A 20,547-nucleotide genomic window follows, 5' to 3' on the forward strand; every position below is an offset into this window, starting at 1 on the left:
ACATGTTGGTCCATCTCTTGAGACTTCAGTAAACGTCACATTTATCCAGCATGTTGAATCTTTAGAGAAATCCTCTTACTGCTCTGCAGACAGTCAGCCAGCTCCTCCTGCTTCATTCTCCTCAGGAAGTTTATTGTGATCTTCACAAACGCCTCTCTGCTGCTCCTCCTCTGCTCTTCATCCTCACCGTCCAGCACCTCCTCATCCTCCCTCTGACTCTCTAAGCATTCTGGGTAATCTGAACTCAGTCCCTTCTGGATCTTCTTCAGCTCGTTCTTCACAAAAGTGACGATGTTCTCCTCCAGCAGCTGGAACAGAAGATTCTATGAATGACACAAACTAAAAGCATGGAAGCAAACATCAGATCCATGTTGGACAGACTGACGATCCACTGGTCTACAGAGTGCAGCACGGAGATGATTGTGAACACAAGAGATGTAACAGCAGTTGTACATGTACAGACCATGAATATGGAGTCCAGGTGTGTTTGATGCTGCTGGGCAGACGGACCTCTGGGAACCTCTGAGCTCTGCTGGTCCTCTCTGTGGAGGAATCATGAACAATCATCTCACACTGTGTCTGTCCACACAGAGACCAACACAAGGACGGTTCCTCCAGACCAGGGGTGTCAAACATACGGCCCGCCACGTCATTTTATGTGGCCCGCGAATCTGCCAGCAAAAATGAAAAGTTAGATGTGAAAATAAAAGTATCCCCATGGTCGAAATGATGAGATAGAAAGTGGAAGTGATGAGACAGCATGTTGTCTGTGTGCCGACATTAAAACGATCACAACAGGTGGACAGGAGCTGCAACAACCCATGAAGAGGATTCCAACGAGTGATGGTGTCTTTCTCAACATGTGTACTTCTCTGTACTTGTGAACTCGTGGACTTGTGAAACGTCATCAGTCTCAGCCCAAGTACTGTTCCAATTCAAAGTCCACATCCAGCCAAGCACGGTCCTAATGCCCGGATGTGGCTCCGCCCATTTTACCGGGGATGCATCGGAGGTGACTTGTCTGTACTTGGGACAGCCAAATATCCCAGAATGCATTTTGCACCAGCAACAGGAAACAATGGCGGAGGAGAAATCACACAACTGGAAGTTGAAACTTTCGAAATAATACTGTTGTTAAGTCACAGAAAGTCATTTTAGGATGTTTTGAGGGAAGAAGTTAGTTGTTTAACCTCTTTCACGCCCCCTATTTGTAGGCTTCTGCTCAAAAACAGCATAGCCATCCTAAAGAGACCACAGTTCTGTACCACAAGGTCTATTTTAATACTTTGTGAGGCTATAATCAGATCACAACACTGGTGATATATTTATTTATACATGTATATGTATATATATGTAAATAATAATATATCATTTTTGGTTTCAAATGAAAACGAAAACAGCAGGGTTGTCATATTTAGTTTGATTGTGAAAATACTTTACAGAACAAAACGGATGAAAGTCATGAGACCAGCTGAGGTGATGATGTCATCAAGTAAGCTGCTGTTCCAATTGTCTGTCGAGCTGCAACAACGAAGCGATAAAATCGATTCATAAAAGAGTTGGCAACGAATTTCATGATCGATTCGTTGTGTCGCGCGATTCTTACGCCACTCAATAAGTCGCGGAGATGTTTGAGTGTAAAACAGAAGTTGAGTTCAGCCGTTCACGCCGCCGGTCTCTCCGGGGCTATTTGTGTTCATTCGCACTGGACGCGCCGGAGAGGGGGCGGGGCTTATCGCCCTGAAAGCCGTTCAACTGTCCGCCATTAACCATGGAAACAATAACCTCTATGTCTGCTGAGTACGTGTTGTGGAAGTCACAGATATCCCGGAAACTAAACTGAAGATGTTCGGAGTCGTTACATTTACACGTCTGACATTTACAACCGGCCCTTTGAGGACCGTGATGCTGATGTGGCCCCAGAGTGAAGATGAGTTTGACCCCCCTGCTCCACACAGTGAAGTCTTGATCGTGCTGCTGATCCCACTGTCCCGGCTGCATTTCTTTGCAGTTCCGTGTGTAAAAACACCTTCAAACACTGCACCAAACCAGGGTTAGAAAGACACAACAGACCAAACCCTGTTTTAAAGAAAGCAACTCTTCCGATGTAAAGAATTATAGGCCAATGCGTACCTCAACCAGAACAAGCTTCTTGACCCACACCAGTCTGGTTTCATTCAGGCTACTCAACCGAGACCGCCCTCCTTGCCGTCACAGAGGAACCCCACATTGCCGGATCAGCCTTCCCACTCCCCTCGGCCGTCCTCCTGCTGGACCTTTCAGCGTTGTTGACACAGTGAACCACCAGATCAGTGCGTGGTGTGCAGCGAGGTTCTGGCTAACAGTCTGAAGCTCTTATTTACACTGCCAGCTGAACACCAAGCATGCCAGTGCAAGTCAGAAGCCCCTTACATTCTTTATATCGAAATCAGAGGAGTTACAAAACAGCCCAAACAACTGCAGTCTCATTGATGTGTTGGGTCTACAAAACACGCACTACGGGCTTCATGTCTGGTCACAGAATAGCAAGAAAGGGGATAAATATACCGCACACAATCACTGAAGACGTGAGCTCACCAGCTGCCACAGAGATGGTGGAATGTATGACTGGAGAGAGAGAAGCAAACAAGTTGGACGTGATCCCGCGTCCAACAACACTGTGTCGCCGCATCGATGCTTTGTCCGAAGACATCCTGGCTACATTAGTCGGTCGCGTGAAGAAGAGTGAGTTTCACTCTCTGCAAGTAGACGAGTCTACAGATGTGGCCAATCTGGCCAATCGTCTGGTGAACGTCCGTTACCTTTCAGAAGGCACGGTGCAGGAAGAGCTTTTGTCTTTTTTATCTTGTAAACAAACTGTTCTCTAATTGGTCCGATTTTTATGCGGCTATAAATAGGCTCTGTTGCTTTTTTGTTTTAAGGTGAGGGGGGGGGGGTGCATGGCCTAAAAAGTTTGGGAACCGACGTATTAAGGGAACTGGATACAGCGTTCGGAGGCAGCGCTCCGTTCATTCCTATGAAAGTGGACTTACGAGTCAAGATTTCAGAGGAAAATACCCGGATCTTTCATCAATCAGATTTCTGCTCCATTATTCGTCTTTCTGGGAGAACGAGTGTCACGATATTAAAGTTCTAGCGGTGCCTCTTCGTCCCTTTATCTACCCAGCTAGTGTTCTCATGCTATTATTTAGTTCCACACCACCAGGGAGGTTTGGAACCAGAGCCTCGGACTCATAAAGGTCCCGGTACCCAAGAAGAGGAAGGACTCCAGACTGTATGTAAGAAGTGGACGTCGTCATGGTGACGTCTCTCATTGGTTTGTGGACTGATGTTTTGAAGCCTCAAGTTTGGCTATTTCACTGTCACAAACTTATTTTTTTGCAACCAGTGAACAGGAAGTGACCATATCTGGACGTAGTCGTCATGACGTAGAGACGCCGTCTACGTCTCTGGTAGAGACCTGTCAATCAGCGTGTAGCCCCGCCCTAAAGCATCCCCTGCTTTATGGTCTGTGTGACTCTAAATGGACCATAATGTACTAAATGAACATCATGCTGTATTGAAGAAGACTTGAAACTAGAGATTGAGACATAAACTCATGTTTACAATGTTTACTGAGGGAATAAATCAAGAGAGAAGTAGAGTCATTTTCTATAGACTTCTATACAACCAGAGGAGTCGCCCCCTGGTGGACACTAGAGAGAATGCAGGTGTGAACCTGGTGTTTCTTGACATTTCCTCCGGGGTAAACGCTACATGGCTGCCCGATCCAAAGTTGTGGCTAACTTCGAGGCTAGCACCCTTCACTTTAAAGAGCAGCAGGTGACAAACGAGCCAGTTTGAAGGAGCCGACAACTTCGTTTAGCGACTCAGAAAACGACGTAATCACGAAATAGTTTTAGACGCTTTAGAAACAGGAAGGAGTTTCTGTAACCAATCGGTCAAAAGAATGAAAGCAGTGAGAATAGAGGCGTTTATGAACGCTCCACTGGTTCCCTGGATCATTCATTACCTGGGCGTTTGGCGAGTGTTTCTGAAAGACAGCGGCGGCTCCATGGACATGTCACTCTTCATGGACACACCGCTGGGTTCAGGTTGATCAGAGTCCGGTCTCTTAAGAGTCCTGTTAGACAGAGAGAACAAAAAGGAAATTCACTTTTTGATCTTCAGCTACAGAAGCTGCTGGAAGACAAGAAACTATCAACAAGAGAATGAAAGTAGGCCATGAATATGAGATATGAGATTACAGATAATTTAAATCCCCAAACTGTCGGTCACATCAATACAGCATCACAGAAAGAGGAGCGTCTGTGTTCATGACGCCATCGACCATCATACCGTCTGCATTCATAAATACCAGCCAGTGGTGGCCGGCCAATAGAGGGCCACGGGGCCACGGCCCCACCCACCTTGAGCCACAAAAATAAATAAATAAATAAAAATAAAATAATATTAATAAATTGTCAATATTTGTGTTTTTGAGCTATGTAATATACCCAGTAATATTTGTAAAATAGGATATCTGCGCAAAATAAATGCTTTTCCCTGGTTGTCCTCTCAGCTGTCCCCGTGCCAATCACTGATTAAAGAAATAAATGAGTGACTTACAATCTAGCCAATCAGTGCCCTAAAAAAGACTTCCGGGAGGACCATCCTCATCTGGCCCACGGCTGCGAGTGCTCGTTCTCATCTCGCGTGTTCTCATCTGCTCGTCCCTCGCACCGCCATTTTAACGGCATGACAATGGAACAGCCAAGCACTAGTGCTACTCTTGCAAGTAGACTCAACCCTAACTCGTCAAATCTCTCCTCCAAGACCCGTTTGAGAGAAGAACTTTGGCGGAGAAACTCCAGGTGAAACAACTGGGCCCAGATCAGCCTCCTGAACTCAGCATAAAACAGCAGACGGGAGTAAAAGGGAAGCAGCACATTCGAAGCTTCTGTAAAGACTGGTACACGAGGAAGGCTTGGCTAGCTGAATGCACTCATGCTAACGCTGTATTTTGCTTTCCATGCGTGCTTTTTAAGTCGACGGGGTCAGAGACATGAAACACTTGTCAGAAAAAATAAGAAAGCACGAGAACACCAGAACGCACATTGATAACTCTGTCAAGCTCGCCATATGAGGCAAAGTGAACATCGCTACCCAGCTGGACGACGGTAAAGAAACAACGAGGAGGTGGATAAAAACCGGCACGTTTGATCAAAAATAATTGATTGTGTGAAGTTTTGTGGGGCTTTTGAGTTGGCTTTGCGTGGGCATGACGAGACCGACTCCTCGGACAACCCTGGCGTGTTCAAGGGACTGGTGGATTATGTTGCCAGCTGGTGCTTGTGCTACGCTACATCGATGCTAACGGTAACGTACAAGAGCGTTTTCTCGAGTACATCACCATCCAGAACGCGACCGCTGACACCATCGCTGCAGCGCTCACGGAGAGGCTGAGCACCATCCTCCCAAACGGACAAACCGACAAACGTATCGCCCGAGCGTACGACGGGGCTGCCGTCATGAGGGGAGCCACCGGCGGAGTGCAGCGGAAGATACTGGATGTCTACGACAACGCTCGCTACGTCCACTGCTACGCGCACCAGCTGAACCTCATCATGCAGCAGGCCACAGCACGCATCCCCAGGATCCACACCTTCTTTTCGGACCTCGGTGGATTCTCTGCCGTCTTCTCCAGGTCACCCAAGCGAACCACCGTGCTGGACCAGATGGTTGCGCACAGACTTCCTCGAGCCTCCACAACACGGTGGAACTTCCAGAGTCGCGCTGTAAACACTGTGTACGAGCACCAGGACGACCTCCTGAAGTGTTTCCAGAACATCAGAGACTCTGGGAACTTTGATCCACAGCTGTCAGAGAGGCCGGGGGCTTCGTGAGGATGCTTGAAGACGAGACTTTCTGTTTTTTCCTGGCATTGTTCCACAAGATCATGCCAAATGTGGACATGCTCTTCAGCCAGCTGCAGAAGAGGAGCATCGACCCCGTCTTCATTGAAGGACTTGTCCAGAGGTTCACAGACAGCATTCAAAAAATCAGATCAATAACGATATTTACTACGAGCTGATAAAGCTTTTGTTGTTGGAAAGATGAGTTGCTCACGTCCAACAGTCTGTAAAAGCCGAAATGGGCCGAGTCATCAAAGTGAATGATTATGATAGAAAGCATCACAATGATATTTGTTTCAATATTTTAAAGGAAAAAGATCAGATTTCTATGAAAATGCAGGTAGTTATTAAACACAATTTGTAATAACAGGCTTATTCAGGTGTCCACCAAGTCCGTTTGTAGAAGAGGCCGAGTTGTTTTTGAAGATGTCAAGTTAGAAACTGGAACTTTATTTGTTGGAACAGGGCGTCCATGTCCTCTGTGTGGGGACAGTGGATCTGACCAGCAGGACGCTGGGACATGGGGAACAACAGAGGCTGGCTACAGAGGTTGTTGTGTTGTAGTTGTCAATATTAATACTTTATACACTCGCACACATACATGTACTATGTGGGTGTGTATGCACAGCACATGCTAACTACAGGAAGTAGTCAAATATTCAACAACATACTCGACCGTCTCCTGAAAAGGGAGGACAAGCTGCTAACTGACCGTCTGATACATTTTGATGATGTCGTTATAATTTCCCATCATCTGAAGTTGTTTGTCAGACTTTACACATTGTTTTTTTAATACTTGACTTTATCACAGAAGCATGTGTTCAATCAGAATCACTTTCATCAAAATAGCTTCATTGCAAATTGAAGTTGATTTCTTTTTGACAGGTATGTGACACCATCCTGATGCAAGCCAAGGAGCGGTTCTCCTTCAGCCAGCACCTCGTCAGCACAACACTGCTGCATGGAGCGTTGTTCCCACAACACAGTGTGGCGTTCCCTGAGTCGCTGCTTGAAACCACAGTGGAGGCTTACCCCATGTTGGACCAGGCCAAGCTCAAAACAGAGCTGTCCCTCATCTATGAGAAGAGTGAGTGCAAGGCCTGCAGTGGTGCAGTGCCTATGTACCAGTTCTTCATGGAGAACAACCTTCACAGAGTGTCACTCTGCTCAGGATCCTCATCACCACACCGTGACCACAGCTGAACCCGAGAGGTGTTTCTCCACTGTGAAGAGGATCAAGACCTTCCTGAGGAGCACCATGACACAGGATGGCCTGAATGCTCTGGCTGTGCTCTCCATGGAGAAGGAACTTGTCAGGGACATGCCTGACTTCAGTGAGAAGGTCATTGAGAGGTTTGCCACTCAGAAGAGCAAAGTTCCTTTTCAAATAACTTCCTCATCATGAAAACATGCAGGTTTCCTCCCCGCACTGATGGGTGTTTCTCCAACAAACAAGGTTCATCGGGGCATCTTCAAATATACTTCTTCTATCAGACTATATATGATATTTACATTTTATTATAATATGTTCATGATATTTATATTGTATATTTATGATTATATGGTATTTATATTTTATTATAATATATTCATGATATTTATATTGTATATTTATGATTATATGATATTTACATTTTATTATAATATATTCATGATATTTATATTGTATATTTATGATTATATGGTATTTACATTTTATTATAATATATTCATGATATTTATATTGTATATTTATGATTATATGGTATTTATATTTTATTATAATATGTTCATGATATTTATATTGTATATTTATGATTATATGATATTTACATTTTATTATAATATATTCATGATATTTATATTGTATATTTATGATTATATGGTATTTACATTTTATTATAATATATTCATGATATTTATATTGTATATTTATGATTATATGGTATTTATATTTTATTATAATATGTTCATGATATTTATATTGTATATTTATGATTATATGATATTTATATTTTATTATGATATATTCATGATATTTATATTGTATATTGATGATTATATGATATTTACATTTTATTATAATATATTCATGATATTTATATTGTATATTTATGATTATATGGTATTTACATTTTATTATAATATATTCATGATATGTATATAGTATATTTATGATTATATGGTATTTATATTTTATTATAATATATTCATGATATTTATATTGTATATTTATGATTATATGGTATTTATATTTTATTATAATATATTCATGATATTTATATTGTATATTTATGATTATATGATATTTACATTTTATTATAATATATTCATGATATTTATATTGTATATTTATGATTATATGGTATTTATATTTTATTATAATATATTCATGATATTTATATTGTATATTTATGATTATATGGTATTTATATTTTATTATAATATATTCATATTTATATTGTATATTTATGATTATATGATATTTACATTTTATTATAATATATTCATGATATTTATATTGTATATTTATGATTATATGATATTTATATTTTATTATAATATATTCATGATATTTATGTTGTATATTTATGATTATATGGTATTTATATTTTATTATAATATATTCATGATATTTATATTGTATATTTATGATTATATGGTATTTATATTTTAGTATAATATATTCATGATATTTATGTTGTATATTTATGATTATATGGTATTTATATTTTATTATAATATATTCATGCTATTTATATTGTATATTTATGATTATATGATATTTATATTTTATTATAATATATTCATGATATTTATATTGTATATTTATGATTATATGGTATTTATATTTTATTATAATATATTCATGATATTTATGTTGTATATTCATGATTATATGGTATTTATATTTTATTATAATATATTCATGATATTTATATTGTATATTTATGATTATATGGTATTTACATTTTATTATAATATATTCATGATATTTATGTTGTATATTTATGATTATATGGTATTTATATTTTATTATAATATATTCATGATATTTATATTGTATATTTATGATTATATGGTATTTATATTTTATTATAATATATTCATGATATTTATATTGTATATTTATGATTATATGGTATTTATATTTTATTATAATATATTCATGATATTTATATTGTATATTTATGATTATATGGTATTTATATTTTATTATAATATATTCATGATATTTATATTGTATATTTATGATTATATGATATTTACATTTTATTATAATATATTCATGATATTTATATTGTATATTTATGATTATATGGTATTTATATTTTATTATAATATATTCATATTTATATTGTATATTTATGATTATATGGTATTTATATTTTATTATAATATATTCATATTTATATTGTATATTTATGATTATATGGTATTTATATTTTATTATAATATATGCATGATATTTATATTGTATATTTATGATTATATGGTATTTATATTTTATTATAATATATTCATGATATTTATGTTGTATATTTATGATTATATGATATTTACATTTTATTATAATATATTCATATTTATATTGTATATTTATGATTATATGGTATTTATATATCATATTATACTGAATATTATTATTATATGACATATATATATTAATATACTGAATTGTATGAATAAGATGTCCTTATTATGTCAGTGTTGGAATAAATGATAACAATGTAACTGCAAAGTACGAATGCGTTTTTGATACTTTTTTTTTTTTTGCATTGAATTATACTATTTGCTGAAATTGATTGGATGGCCCGACCCAACAAACAATCCACCAGCCGCCACTGGCTGAACCTCTTCTCTAGTGCTTTGAACCCCATTCAGCCTCTGCTGCCCTGCAGCCGAACCTTCCGCTGGTTGTCCTGGATGATGACTTACCCGCGCTTTTGTGAAGGCTTCTTACTTCCGAAGGACCTTCTTTTGAAATTCAGCGGCGGCCCCATGGACATGTCACTCTTCATGGACACACAGCTGGGTTCAGGTTGATCAGAGTCCAGTTCCATGAGGTTCCTGTTAGACAGAGAGGAAGACCACCAGAGAAGGAGATCCACTTATTAAATCTTCAGCTCCAGAAGCTGCTGAAGACTAGAAGCTATCAACAAGAAGATAAAAGTCTGAAGCTCTTGTTGGGGTCTGACATGGTGTGCTACAAAGACTTGGGCCTACAGGCCTGCAGAGCAGTCAAAAGCCTGATTTGAGTTTCAGATTCACACCAACCCCGGTAACGTTCAATCACACCTGGGTGTGACTTTTCATCCAGGCTCAACGCTGGGATCTAATTGGACGAGGGCCCCAGGACTTCCTGTGGTGCAACTCTGTCCCTGAAACCATCAAACTCTGCTTCACCCTCAGCTCTCGGCCATTCCACGCAGTTCACTTCACTTGCGAGGAGGCACAGAAACATAGCGCTGCTGTTTGTAAAAAGAACATCCGAGGTCACGGTCTTAAATTCACTGGACGACAATGGACTCTGTTCTTGGATCCTGAAGAAGAGAAGTGGACAACTTACCTGCAGAAAGAAGAAAACACATCCTTCAGAGAAAGAGAAGAACAAATTCTCTTTCCAATCAAGTGCTTACAAGGAAGCAGAATACGCTTCCTCTCTGAGAAAACCCTCTCCGCCAACACACAGGTTCATCCACACAGCTTGGAGCTGATCAGCTTGAGTCGAACCAAGAAGCTCAGAAGGACCACGTCCACCATGAAGAAGTCATCTCACAGTAAGAGGCTGAGCTTAGTGTCTGGGCTGAGTGAGGTCATTGTGTTCTGTGATCTAGTTGGTGTTTTGTTTAAGTTACTCTGTTGTTATAACTGTGACTTCATCATTGAAGAAGAAGTGGAGAGCAGGGTCGTCCTTCAGTCAGAGGATCGGCGGTTCGATCCCCGGCTCCGCTCGTCCATGTCGATGTGTCCTTGAGCACTTAGCCCGTCATCAGAGTGTGAATGATGACAAGTAGTGTGAGAGTGCTTTGAGCGGTCGGAAAGACGAGGAAAGAGCGATACAAGTACAGTCCATTCACTCACACACACACACACACACACACACGCACACACACACACATACACACACGCACGCACACACACAAATATAAATCAGGTGAGAATAGAGGCGTTCATGAACGCTCCACTGGTTCCCTGGATCATTCATTACCTGGACGTTTGGCGACTGTTTCTGAAATACAGCGGCGGCTCCATGGACATGTCACTCTTCATGGACACACAGCTGGGTTCAGGTTGATCAGAGTCCAGTTCCATGAGGTTCCTGTTAGACAGACAGGAAGACCACCAGAGAAGGAGATCCACTTATTAAATCTTCAGCTCCAGAAGCTGCTGAAGACTAGAAGCTATCAACAAGAAGATAAAAGTCTGAAGCTCTTCACACTGAAAGATTTCTGTTCTATTATTCATCTTTCTGGGAGAACGAGTGTCACGATATTAAAGTTCTAGCGGTGCCTCTTCGTCCCTTTATCTACCCAGCTAGTGTTCTCATGCTGTTATTTAGTTCCACACCACCAGGGAGGTTTGGAACCAGAGCCTCGGACTCATAAAGGTCCCGGTACCCAAGAAGAGGAAGGACTCCAGACTGTATGTAAGAAGTGGACGTCGTCATGGTGACGTCTCTCATTGGTTTGTGGACTGATGTTTTGAAGCCTCAAGTTTGGCTATTTCACTGTCACGAACTTATTTTTTTGCAACCAGTGAACAGGAAGTGACCATATCTGGACGTAGTCGTCATGATGTAGAGACGCCGTCTACGTCTCTGGTAGAGACCTGTCAATCAGCGTGTAGCCCCGCCCTAAAGCATCCCCTGCTTTATGGTCTGTGTGACTCTAAATGGACCATAATGTACTAAATGAACATCATGCTGTATTGAAGAAGACTTGAAACTAGAGATTGAGACATAAACTCATGTTTACAATGTTTACTGAGGGAATAAATCAAGAGAGAAGTAGAGTCATTTTCTATAGACTTCTATACAACCAGAGGAGTCGCCCCCTGGTGGTCACTAGAGAGAATGCAGGTGTGAACCTGGTGAAGCAGGTGACAAACGAGGCAGTTTGAAGGAGCCGACAACTTCGTTTAGCGTCTCAGAAAACGACGTAATCACAAATTAGTTTTAGACGCTTTAGAAACAGGAAGGAGTTTCTGTTACCAATCGGTCGAGAGAATAAAAGCAGCATTTTTAATATAAATCAGGTGAGAATAGAGGCGTACATGAACGCTCCACTGGTTCCATGGATCATTCATTACCTGGACGTTTGGCCACTCTTTCTGAAATACAGCGGCGGATCCATGGACCCGTCACTCTTCATGGACACACAGCTGGGTTCAGGTTCATCTGAGTCCAGTTCCGTGAGGTTCCTGTCAGACAGACAGAAAGACCACCAGAGAAGGAGATCCACTTATTAAATCTTCAGCTCCAGAAGCTGCTGAAGACTAGAAGCTATCAACAAGAAGATAAAAGTCTGAAGCTCTTCACACTGAAAGATTTCTGTTCTATTATTCATCTTTCTGGGAGAACGAGTGTCACGATATTAAAGTTCTAGCGGTGCCTCTTCGTCCCTTTATCTACCCAGCTAGTGTTCTCATGCTATTATTTAGTTCCACACCACCAGGGAGGTTTGGAACCAGAGCCTCAGACTCATAAAGGTCCCGGTACCCAAGAAGAGCAACGACTCCAGACTGTATGTAAGAAGTGGACGTCGTCACGGTGACGTCTCTCATTGGTTTGTGGACTGATGTTTTGAGCCTCAAGTTTGGCCATTTCGCCGTTGCCAACTTGTTGTTTTTTGCAACCAGTGAACAGGAAGTGACCATATCTGGCCGTAGTCGTCATGACGTAGAGACGCCGTATACGTCTCTGGGAGAGACCTGTCAATCAGCGTGTAGCCCCGCCCTAAAGCATCCCCTGCTTTATGGTCTGTGTGACTCTAAATGGACCATAATGTACTAAATGAACATCATGCTGTATTGAAGAAGACTTGAAACTAGAGATTGAGACATAAACTCATGTTTACAATGTTTACTGAGGGAATAAATCAAGAGAGAAGTAGAGTCATTTTCTATAGACTTCTATACAACCAGAGGAGTCGCCCCCTGGTGGTCACTAGAGAGAATGCAGGTGTGAACCTGGTGAAGCAGGTGACAAACGAGCCAGTTTGAAGGAGCCGACAACTTCGTTTAGCGTCTCAGAAAACGACGTAATCACAAATTAGTTTTAGACGCTTTAGAAACAGGAAGGAGTTTCTGTTACCAATCGGTCGAGAGAATAAAAGCAGCATTTTTAATATAAATCAGGTGAGAATAGAGGCGTACATGAACGCTCCACTGGTTCCCTGGATCATTCATTACCTGGACGTTTGGCCACTCTTTCTGAAATACAGCGGCGGATCCATTGACCCGTCACTCTTCATGGACACACAGCTGGGTTCAGGTTCATCTGAGTCCAGTTCCGTGAGGTTCCTGTCAGACAGACAGAAAGACCACCAGAGAAGGAGATCCACTTATTAAATCTTCAGCTCCAGAAGCTGCTGAAGACTAGAAGCTATCAACAAGAAGATAAAAGTCTGAAGCTCTTCACACTGCAAGATTTCTGTTCTATTATTCATCTTTCTGGGAGAACGAGTGTCACGATATTAAAGTTCTAGCGGTGCCTCTTCGTCCCTTTATCTACCCAGCTCGTGTTCTCATGCTATTATTTAGTTCCACACCACCAGGGAGGTTTGGAACCAGAGCCTCGGACTCATAAAGGTCCCGGTACCCAAGAAGAGGAAGGACTCCAGACTGTATGTAAGAAGTGGACGTCGTCATGGTGACGTCTCTCATTGGTTTGTGGACTGATGTTTTGAAGCCTCAAGTTTGACCATTTCGCCGTTGCCAACTTGTTATTTTTTTGCAACCAGTGAACAGGAAGTGACCATATCTGGACGTAGTCGTCATGACGTAGAGACGCCGTACACGTCTCTGGTAGAGACCTGTCAATCAGCGTGTAGCCCCGCCCTAAAGCATCCCCTGCTTTATGGTCTGTGTGACTCTAAATGGACCATAATGTACTAAATGAACATCATGCTGTATTGAAGAAGACTTGAAACTAGAGATTGAGACATAAACTCATGTTTACAATGTTTACTGAGGTGATAAATCAAGAGAGAAGTAGAGTCATTTTCTATAGACTTCTATACAACCAGAGGAGTCGCCCCCTGGTGGTCACTAGAGAGAATGCAGGTGTGAACCTGGTGTTTCTTGACATTTCCTCCGGGGTAAACGCTACATGGCTGCCCGATCCAAAGCTGTGGCTAACTTCGAGGCTAGCACCCTTCACTTTAAAGAGCAGCAGGTGACAAACGAGCCAGTTTGAAGGAGCCGACAACTTCGTTTAGCGCCTCAGAAAACGACGTAATCACAAAATAGTTTTAGACGCTTTAGAAACAGGAAGGAGTTTCTGTTACCAATCGGTCGAGAGAATGAAAGCAGTGAGAATAGAGGTGTTTATGAACGCTCCACTGGTTCCCTGGATCATTCATTACCTGGCCGGTTGGCCACTCTTTCTGAAATACAGCGGCGGCTCCATGGACATGTCACTCTTCATGGACACACAGCTGGGTTCAGGTTGATCAGAGTCCAGTTCCATGAGGTTCCTGTTAGACAGAGAGGAAGACCACCAGAGAAGGAGATCCACTTATTAAATCTTCAGCTCCAGAAGCTGCTGAAGACTAGAAGCTATCAACAAGAAGATAAAAGTCTGAAGCTCTTCACACTGAAAGATTTCTGTTCTATTATTCATCGTCTTTCTGGGAGAACGAGTGTCACGATATTAAAGTTCTAGCGGTGCCTCTTCGTCCCTTTATCTACCCAGCTAGTGTTCTCATGCTATTATTTAGTTCCACACCACCAGGGAGGTTTGGAACCAGAGCCTCGGACTCATAAAGGTCCCGGTACCCAAGAAGAGGAAGGACTCCAGACTGTATGTAAGAAGTGGACGTCGTCATGGTGACGTCTCTCATTGGTTTGTGGACTGATGTTTTGAAGCCTCAAGTTTGGCTATTTCACTGTCACGAACTTATTTTTTTGCAACCAGTGAACAGGAAGTGACCATATCTGGACGTAGTCGTCATGACGTAGAGACGCCGTACACGTCTCTGGTAGAGACCTGTCAATCAGCGTGTAGCCCCGCCCTAAAGCATCCCCTGCTTTATGGTCTGTGTGACTCTAAATGGACCATAATGTACTAAATGAACATCATGCTGTATTGAAGAAGACTTGAAACTAGAGATTGAGACATAAACTCATGTTTACAATGTTTACTGAGGGAATAAATCAAGAGAGAAGTAGAGTCATTTTCTATAGACTTCTATACAACCAGAGGAGTCGCCCCCTGGTGGTCACTAGAGAGAATGCAGGTGTGAACCTGGTGTTTCTTGACATTTCCTCCGGGGTAAACGCTACATGGCTGCCCGATCCAAAGCTGTGGCTAACTTCGAGGCTAGCACCCTTCACTTTAAAGAGCAGCAGGTGACAAACGAGCCAGTTTGAAGGAGCCGACAACTTCGTTTAGCGCCTCAGAAAACGACGTAATCACGAAATAGTTTTCGACGCTTTCGAAACAGGAAGGAGTTTCTGTTTCCAATCGGTCTGTTGACGGCTGCGCCGGTCAGGATATGAAAACACTGATCACCCAAATGAACCCCCACCCTTGCTGATCCTCGACCGCAGAGCTCGCTGATAGAGGCGGGAAACGCTGACTACCCATATATGGTGAGCCCCCACCTTTTCTGCTCTCATACTCAGCAGAGCGCGTCCCCGCTCCCGCGGCCACGCATTAGAGGCAGGCGCCTCCTACATCCGCATTCAGCGGAGGACAGGATGTAAGCAGTGACATTTCACTCTTCACTTCAACTTTTGCTCCCTTGCATCAGCTTTGGACCACACACTCCAACAGGTTTCCTATTGGAGTGTGGTTTCACCCCTCGATACACTTCTCTGAAGGGTTCCTTTGGTTGGAAGTATCGAACATTTCAACACAACACCGTGAAGGGTTCCTTTGCTCGGTATTCTAAAACGACTCTCGAGAGGTATTTTGCCTCCGGTAGGAGTCTAAACTATCCATTTCTTTCCTTTGTATTTCACACAAAACCATTCTGCCTTCAACTGTATTCATCTTTGTATCATAACCTGAATCTTACTTTCATAAAATAAAACCAACAACCTCTGTAATACCAGGTTGGAAATCCGTGTCTGTCATCCCACTGCTTCACATAACGGAGAACATAGGATGCTCACGCGGGTTATTCAGAGTTACGTTTTATGCAGAAATCCATCTGTCGTAAAGTAATCTTGAAGCTGGAGCTTCCCCAGGCAGCATAGAATGTAAGTAAAAAATATACTTTCAAACACTGGACTGTACGACCACTAAGCCGACCCAGGGAGCTCGTGGCTGGTAATACAGCACAGCAGGTCGCATCCCGCTACAGGTCGAGAGAATAAAAGCAGCGTTTTTAAGATAAATCAGGTGAGCATAGAGGCGTTTATAATTCATTACCTGGACGTTTGGCCACTCTTTCTGAACCACAGCGGCAGATCCTTGGACCTGTCACTCTTCATGGACACACAGCTGGGTTCAGGTCCAGGTCCAGGTCCAGGTCCAGGTTTAGTTGGACCAGGTCCTTCCATGGCGAATGGGAACTCCTAATAGATCATTCAACAGATTTTTAACAGAGTATTTGTCAAAATGTAAACAAATATCGACTAAAACAATGGGTCAGAAGTAGGAAGTTGTCTTGCTGTTTCCAGATTTTCACAATAAGAGAGAGAGCTTTGTTTTGAAGCGTTGTGAGTCGTCACGCTCTGAAAACCAGTTTAACCAGTTTAACCAGTTACAATGTTCCATCAACAGCAGACACACTGGAGGAGTTTATTCAAGCACAGTAACAAGTACACTGTTGAGGTACTAATACTCCATTTGAGTATTTTGTAGTGTTAACTGTACTACATCACAGAGGTACATGTCGTACTTTATACTGTACTACATCTCAGAGGTACATGTGGTACTTTATACTGTACTACATCTCAGAGGTACATGTTGTACTTTATACTGTATTACAACTCAGAGGTACATGTTGTACTTTTTACTGTACTACACCTCAGAGGTACATGTTGTACTTTATACTGTACTACACCTCAGAGGTACATATTGTACTTTTTACTGTACTACATCTCAGAGGCACATGTACTTTATACTGTACTAAAACCTCAGAGGTACATATTGTACTTTTTACTGTACTACACCTCAGAGGTACATGTTGTACTTTATACTGTACCACGTGTATCTGACAGCTTTAACTACTTTAGTCAGATTAATATAAAATTAAATCTATAATAAATTATGACGTATTATTATAGGATATAATACACGTATATATACACTCATTAAATGTGTTTTTTGTATTTTACTGTGTAATCTGTGTTCACTACTAACATGTAGTTTACTTTTGTTCCAGCAGATGGCACCACGTGACTGTTTTTTGCAGCACGAGGGACTTTCCCAGTGTTTGTTCTGACACGTGGTGCGATGACGTAATGCGGGCCAACGGCTCTTCCTCATTTAGTTATTTTACAGGTTAAAATAAAAACACTTTTATTTTTATTATTTTATTGCTGCGTTCGAAAAATAAATCCGATAAATTCAAACACTTAATGTATTGTTTAATTCATTTTTATTTGAATACATATTTAATTGGTAAATAACAAATATATATTTTAATTGTATTTATGATGCCTTCACGGTTGTAACGTTAAAGTAAGTTCAGATCTTGTTCTGGTAAACTCTCTTCAACATCAACACAAATAAAGATAAATGAACCGTTTTTAATCCGCTTCTTTCATTAACTTTATATATTATATTATTATCTTTGGTGTGACGTTCAGAGAATGACGGAGCGACTCTCGGTAACAACGTCTTCATGTTCAAACCAGCGCACAATAACTCTCTTAATACTCTCATGTTCACACACAACTGTGACTACAGTAAAGACGGCTCACACCAGTCTACCAGGTACTTCATTTAATGTACTTTATACTTTACCTTCAGAAGGAGTACACACGGAGGACTCGACGTTCAGAGGAAGTTACAGGAAGATAAAGTTTAACCAGGAAACTCCAAGAAGAGGCGAGGCTGTTAAAGAGACATACACCCAGTACTGCTGCGAGTACTACCGCAGGATTTATACAGTAATACAGTCTGTTTTATACTGTGAACACAGAGATATGAGGGTCCAGACCAGCAGCGAGACCAGGACCAGGTCCGAGACCAGGACCAGCAGCGAGACCAAGACCGGCAGCGAGACCAGGACCAGATGAGAGACCAAGACCAGCAGCGAGACCAAGACCAGCAGCGAGACCAAGACCGGCAGCGAGACCAAGACCGGCAGCGAGACCAAGACCGGCAGCGAGACCAAGACCGGCAGCGAGACCACTAATCCAGAAAGAAAAGAGTCAGAAGTCCACACGGAGAACTACTAGTACTTCTACTTCAGTGAGGTAGTACGTAGTGGTACTGTCACTGGTCGTGGAGTATTTTCACAGTGTGTTTGTACTTTTCCTGAAGTAATGTTTCAGTGCAGTACATTTAGTTGTAGTAGAGTTTTGTAACAGAGTTATGTTGTACCTGGGCCTTCACTGCTGTCCTGCAGCTGAAACACAGCTACGTTATTATTTGTTTCCTGTCAAAATGAAGCTCAACACCTAAAAATACACGAACTGCAGAGAATACGCAGAGAGTGACCTGTGAGACTGACCTGTGAGACTGACCTGTGAGACTGACCTGTGAGAGTGACCTGTGAGTGACCTGTGAGCATGACCTGAGAGACTGACCTGTGAGCATGACCTGAGAGTGACCTGTGAGACTGACCTGTGAGACTGACCTGAGAGACTGACCTGTGAGCATGACCTGAGAGACTGACCTGTGAGAGTGACCTGAGAGTGACCTGTGAGACTGACCTGTGAGACTGACCTGTGAGACTGACCTGTGAGACTGACCTGTGAGAGTGACCTATGAGAGTGACCTGTGAGTGTGACCTGTGAGTGACCTGTGAGAGTGACCTGTGAGACTGACCTGAGAGATTGACCTGTGAGACTGACCTGTGAGAGTGACCTGTGAGCCTGACCTGTGAGAGTGACCTGTGAGAGTGACCTGAGAGTGACCTGTGAGCCTGACCTGTGAGAGTGACCTGTGAGCGTGACCTGTGAGAGTGACTTGTGAGAGTGACTTGTGAGAGTGACTTGTGAGAGTGACTTGTGAGAGTGACTTGTGAGAGTGACCTGTGAGACTGACCTGTGAGACTGACCTGTGAGAGTGACCTGTGAGAGTGACCTGTGAGAGTGACCTATGAGAGTGACCTGTGAGTGACCTGTGAGACTGACCTGTGAGAGTGACCTATGAGAGTGACCTGTGAGACTGACCTATGAGAGTGACCTGTGAGACTGACCTGTGAGAGTGACCTGTGAGAGTGACCTGTGAGAGTGACCTGTGAGAGTGACCTGTGAGACTGACCTGTGAGAGTGACCTGTGAGAGTGACCTATGAGAGTGACCTGTGAGTGTGACCTGTGAGTGACCTGTGAGACTGACTTGTGAGACTGACTTGTGAGAGTGACCTGTGAGCCTGACTTGTGAGACTGACCTGAGAGTGACCTGAGAGTGACCTGAGAGTGACCTGTGTGAGTGACCTGTGAGAGTGACCTGAGAGTGACCTGTGAGACTGACTTGTGAGACTGACTTGTGAGACTGACCTGTGAGTGACCTGTGAGGTGTATAAAAGGAGAAAAGCTTCAGTTTATGTCCACCGTGTCCTGTCGGGTTGGCCAACATAAGGAGATAAGTCGTCCAAAGAAACCAATAATTCTCCAAAGTTGCTGTTTTGATGTCACACATCCTCCTTTACACTCCCCCTGTTTTCAGGCACATGTCGAGGTCATGAACTCAGTGGTGCTTTAGGATGAGAGAGGACAGCACTCTGCAGTTATTGACAGAAGATGAGAAAATGGGCCCCTGGGCACAGAAATGTTAAGGGACCCCATGCACCTCACTACAAGAGCCACGAGAAGGAGCAAAGAGATGTCTTTGCTGCATTTGCATTATTCTTTTGCATCTCTTTGTAGTTGTTTTGTGTCTTTGTTTAGTCATTTTGCATCTTTGTAGTCATTTTGCATCTAGTTTTGGTCCTTTTGCATGTCGTTCAGACCTTTTTGCGTCAGTTTGCGTCCCTTTAAAGTCGTCTTGCATCACTTTGTAGTTGTCTTGCATCACTTTGTAGTTGTCTTGCATCACTTTGTAGTTGTCTTGCATCACTTTGTCATGATGCATCTGGTTTTTGTCATTCTGTTTGTTTAATAATTCCTTCTGTATAACTTTATATAGCAGCATAAGATACACAAGTACGATGATAAAATACAACATAAACACACTATACTCTGCTTTAAATCTCCCCCCATCCCAAAAAACACTTCTCTGTATTTAAAGGAAGCCTTTCAGTCCCATACTGTTAACAATTCATTTCATGTGCATTATTTTATCCTCGTGTTTCTCCAAATTAAAGCCTGAGGCTGCACGAACTTCCT

General features: G+C 42.0%; 1 protein-coding gene across 14 annotated transcripts in view; it reads right to left on the minus strand.

Moving 5' to 3' along the window:
• LOC306797239 (uncharacterized protein) overlaps nt 1-20,547 on the minus strand; it is a 252,033-nt gene that overhangs the window by 7,074 nt on the left and 224,412 nt on the right. For 6 of the 14 annotated variants that reach the window (XM_079296500.1, XM_079296490.1, XM_079296499.1 and 3 more), the window contains 8 exons: nt 14,462-14,572; nt 13,287-13,397; nt 12,186-12,296; nt 11,086-11,196; nt 9,813-9,944; nt 4,013-4,123; nt 464-542; nt 80-308 (listed from right to left, as the gene is read on the minus strand). In XM_079296500.1, coding sequence (XP_079152626.1) covers nt 80-308; nt 464-542; nt 4,013-4,123; nt 9,813-9,944; nt 11,086-11,196; nt 12,186-12,296; nt 13,287-13,397; nt 14,462-14,572 — 995 coding nt within the window. Of the gene's footprint in view, nt 1-79; nt 309-463; nt 543-4,012; nt 4,124-9,812; nt 9,945-11,085; nt 11,197-12,185; nt 12,297-13,286; nt 13,398-14,461; nt 14,573-16,473; nt 16,620-18,015; nt 18,574-20,547 lie in introns of those variants that run through there. The other 8 variants (XM_079296496.1, XM_079296495.1, XM_079296501.1 and 5 more) reach the window with 8 other exon arrangements.

Source organism: Melanostigma gelatinosum (genome assembly GCF_949748355.1).
Source record: "Melanostigma gelatinosum genome assembly, chromosome: 24".
Taxonomy (NCBI): Eukaryota; Metazoa; Chordata; class Actinopteri; order Perciformes; family Zoarcidae; genus Melanostigma; species Melanostigma gelatinosum.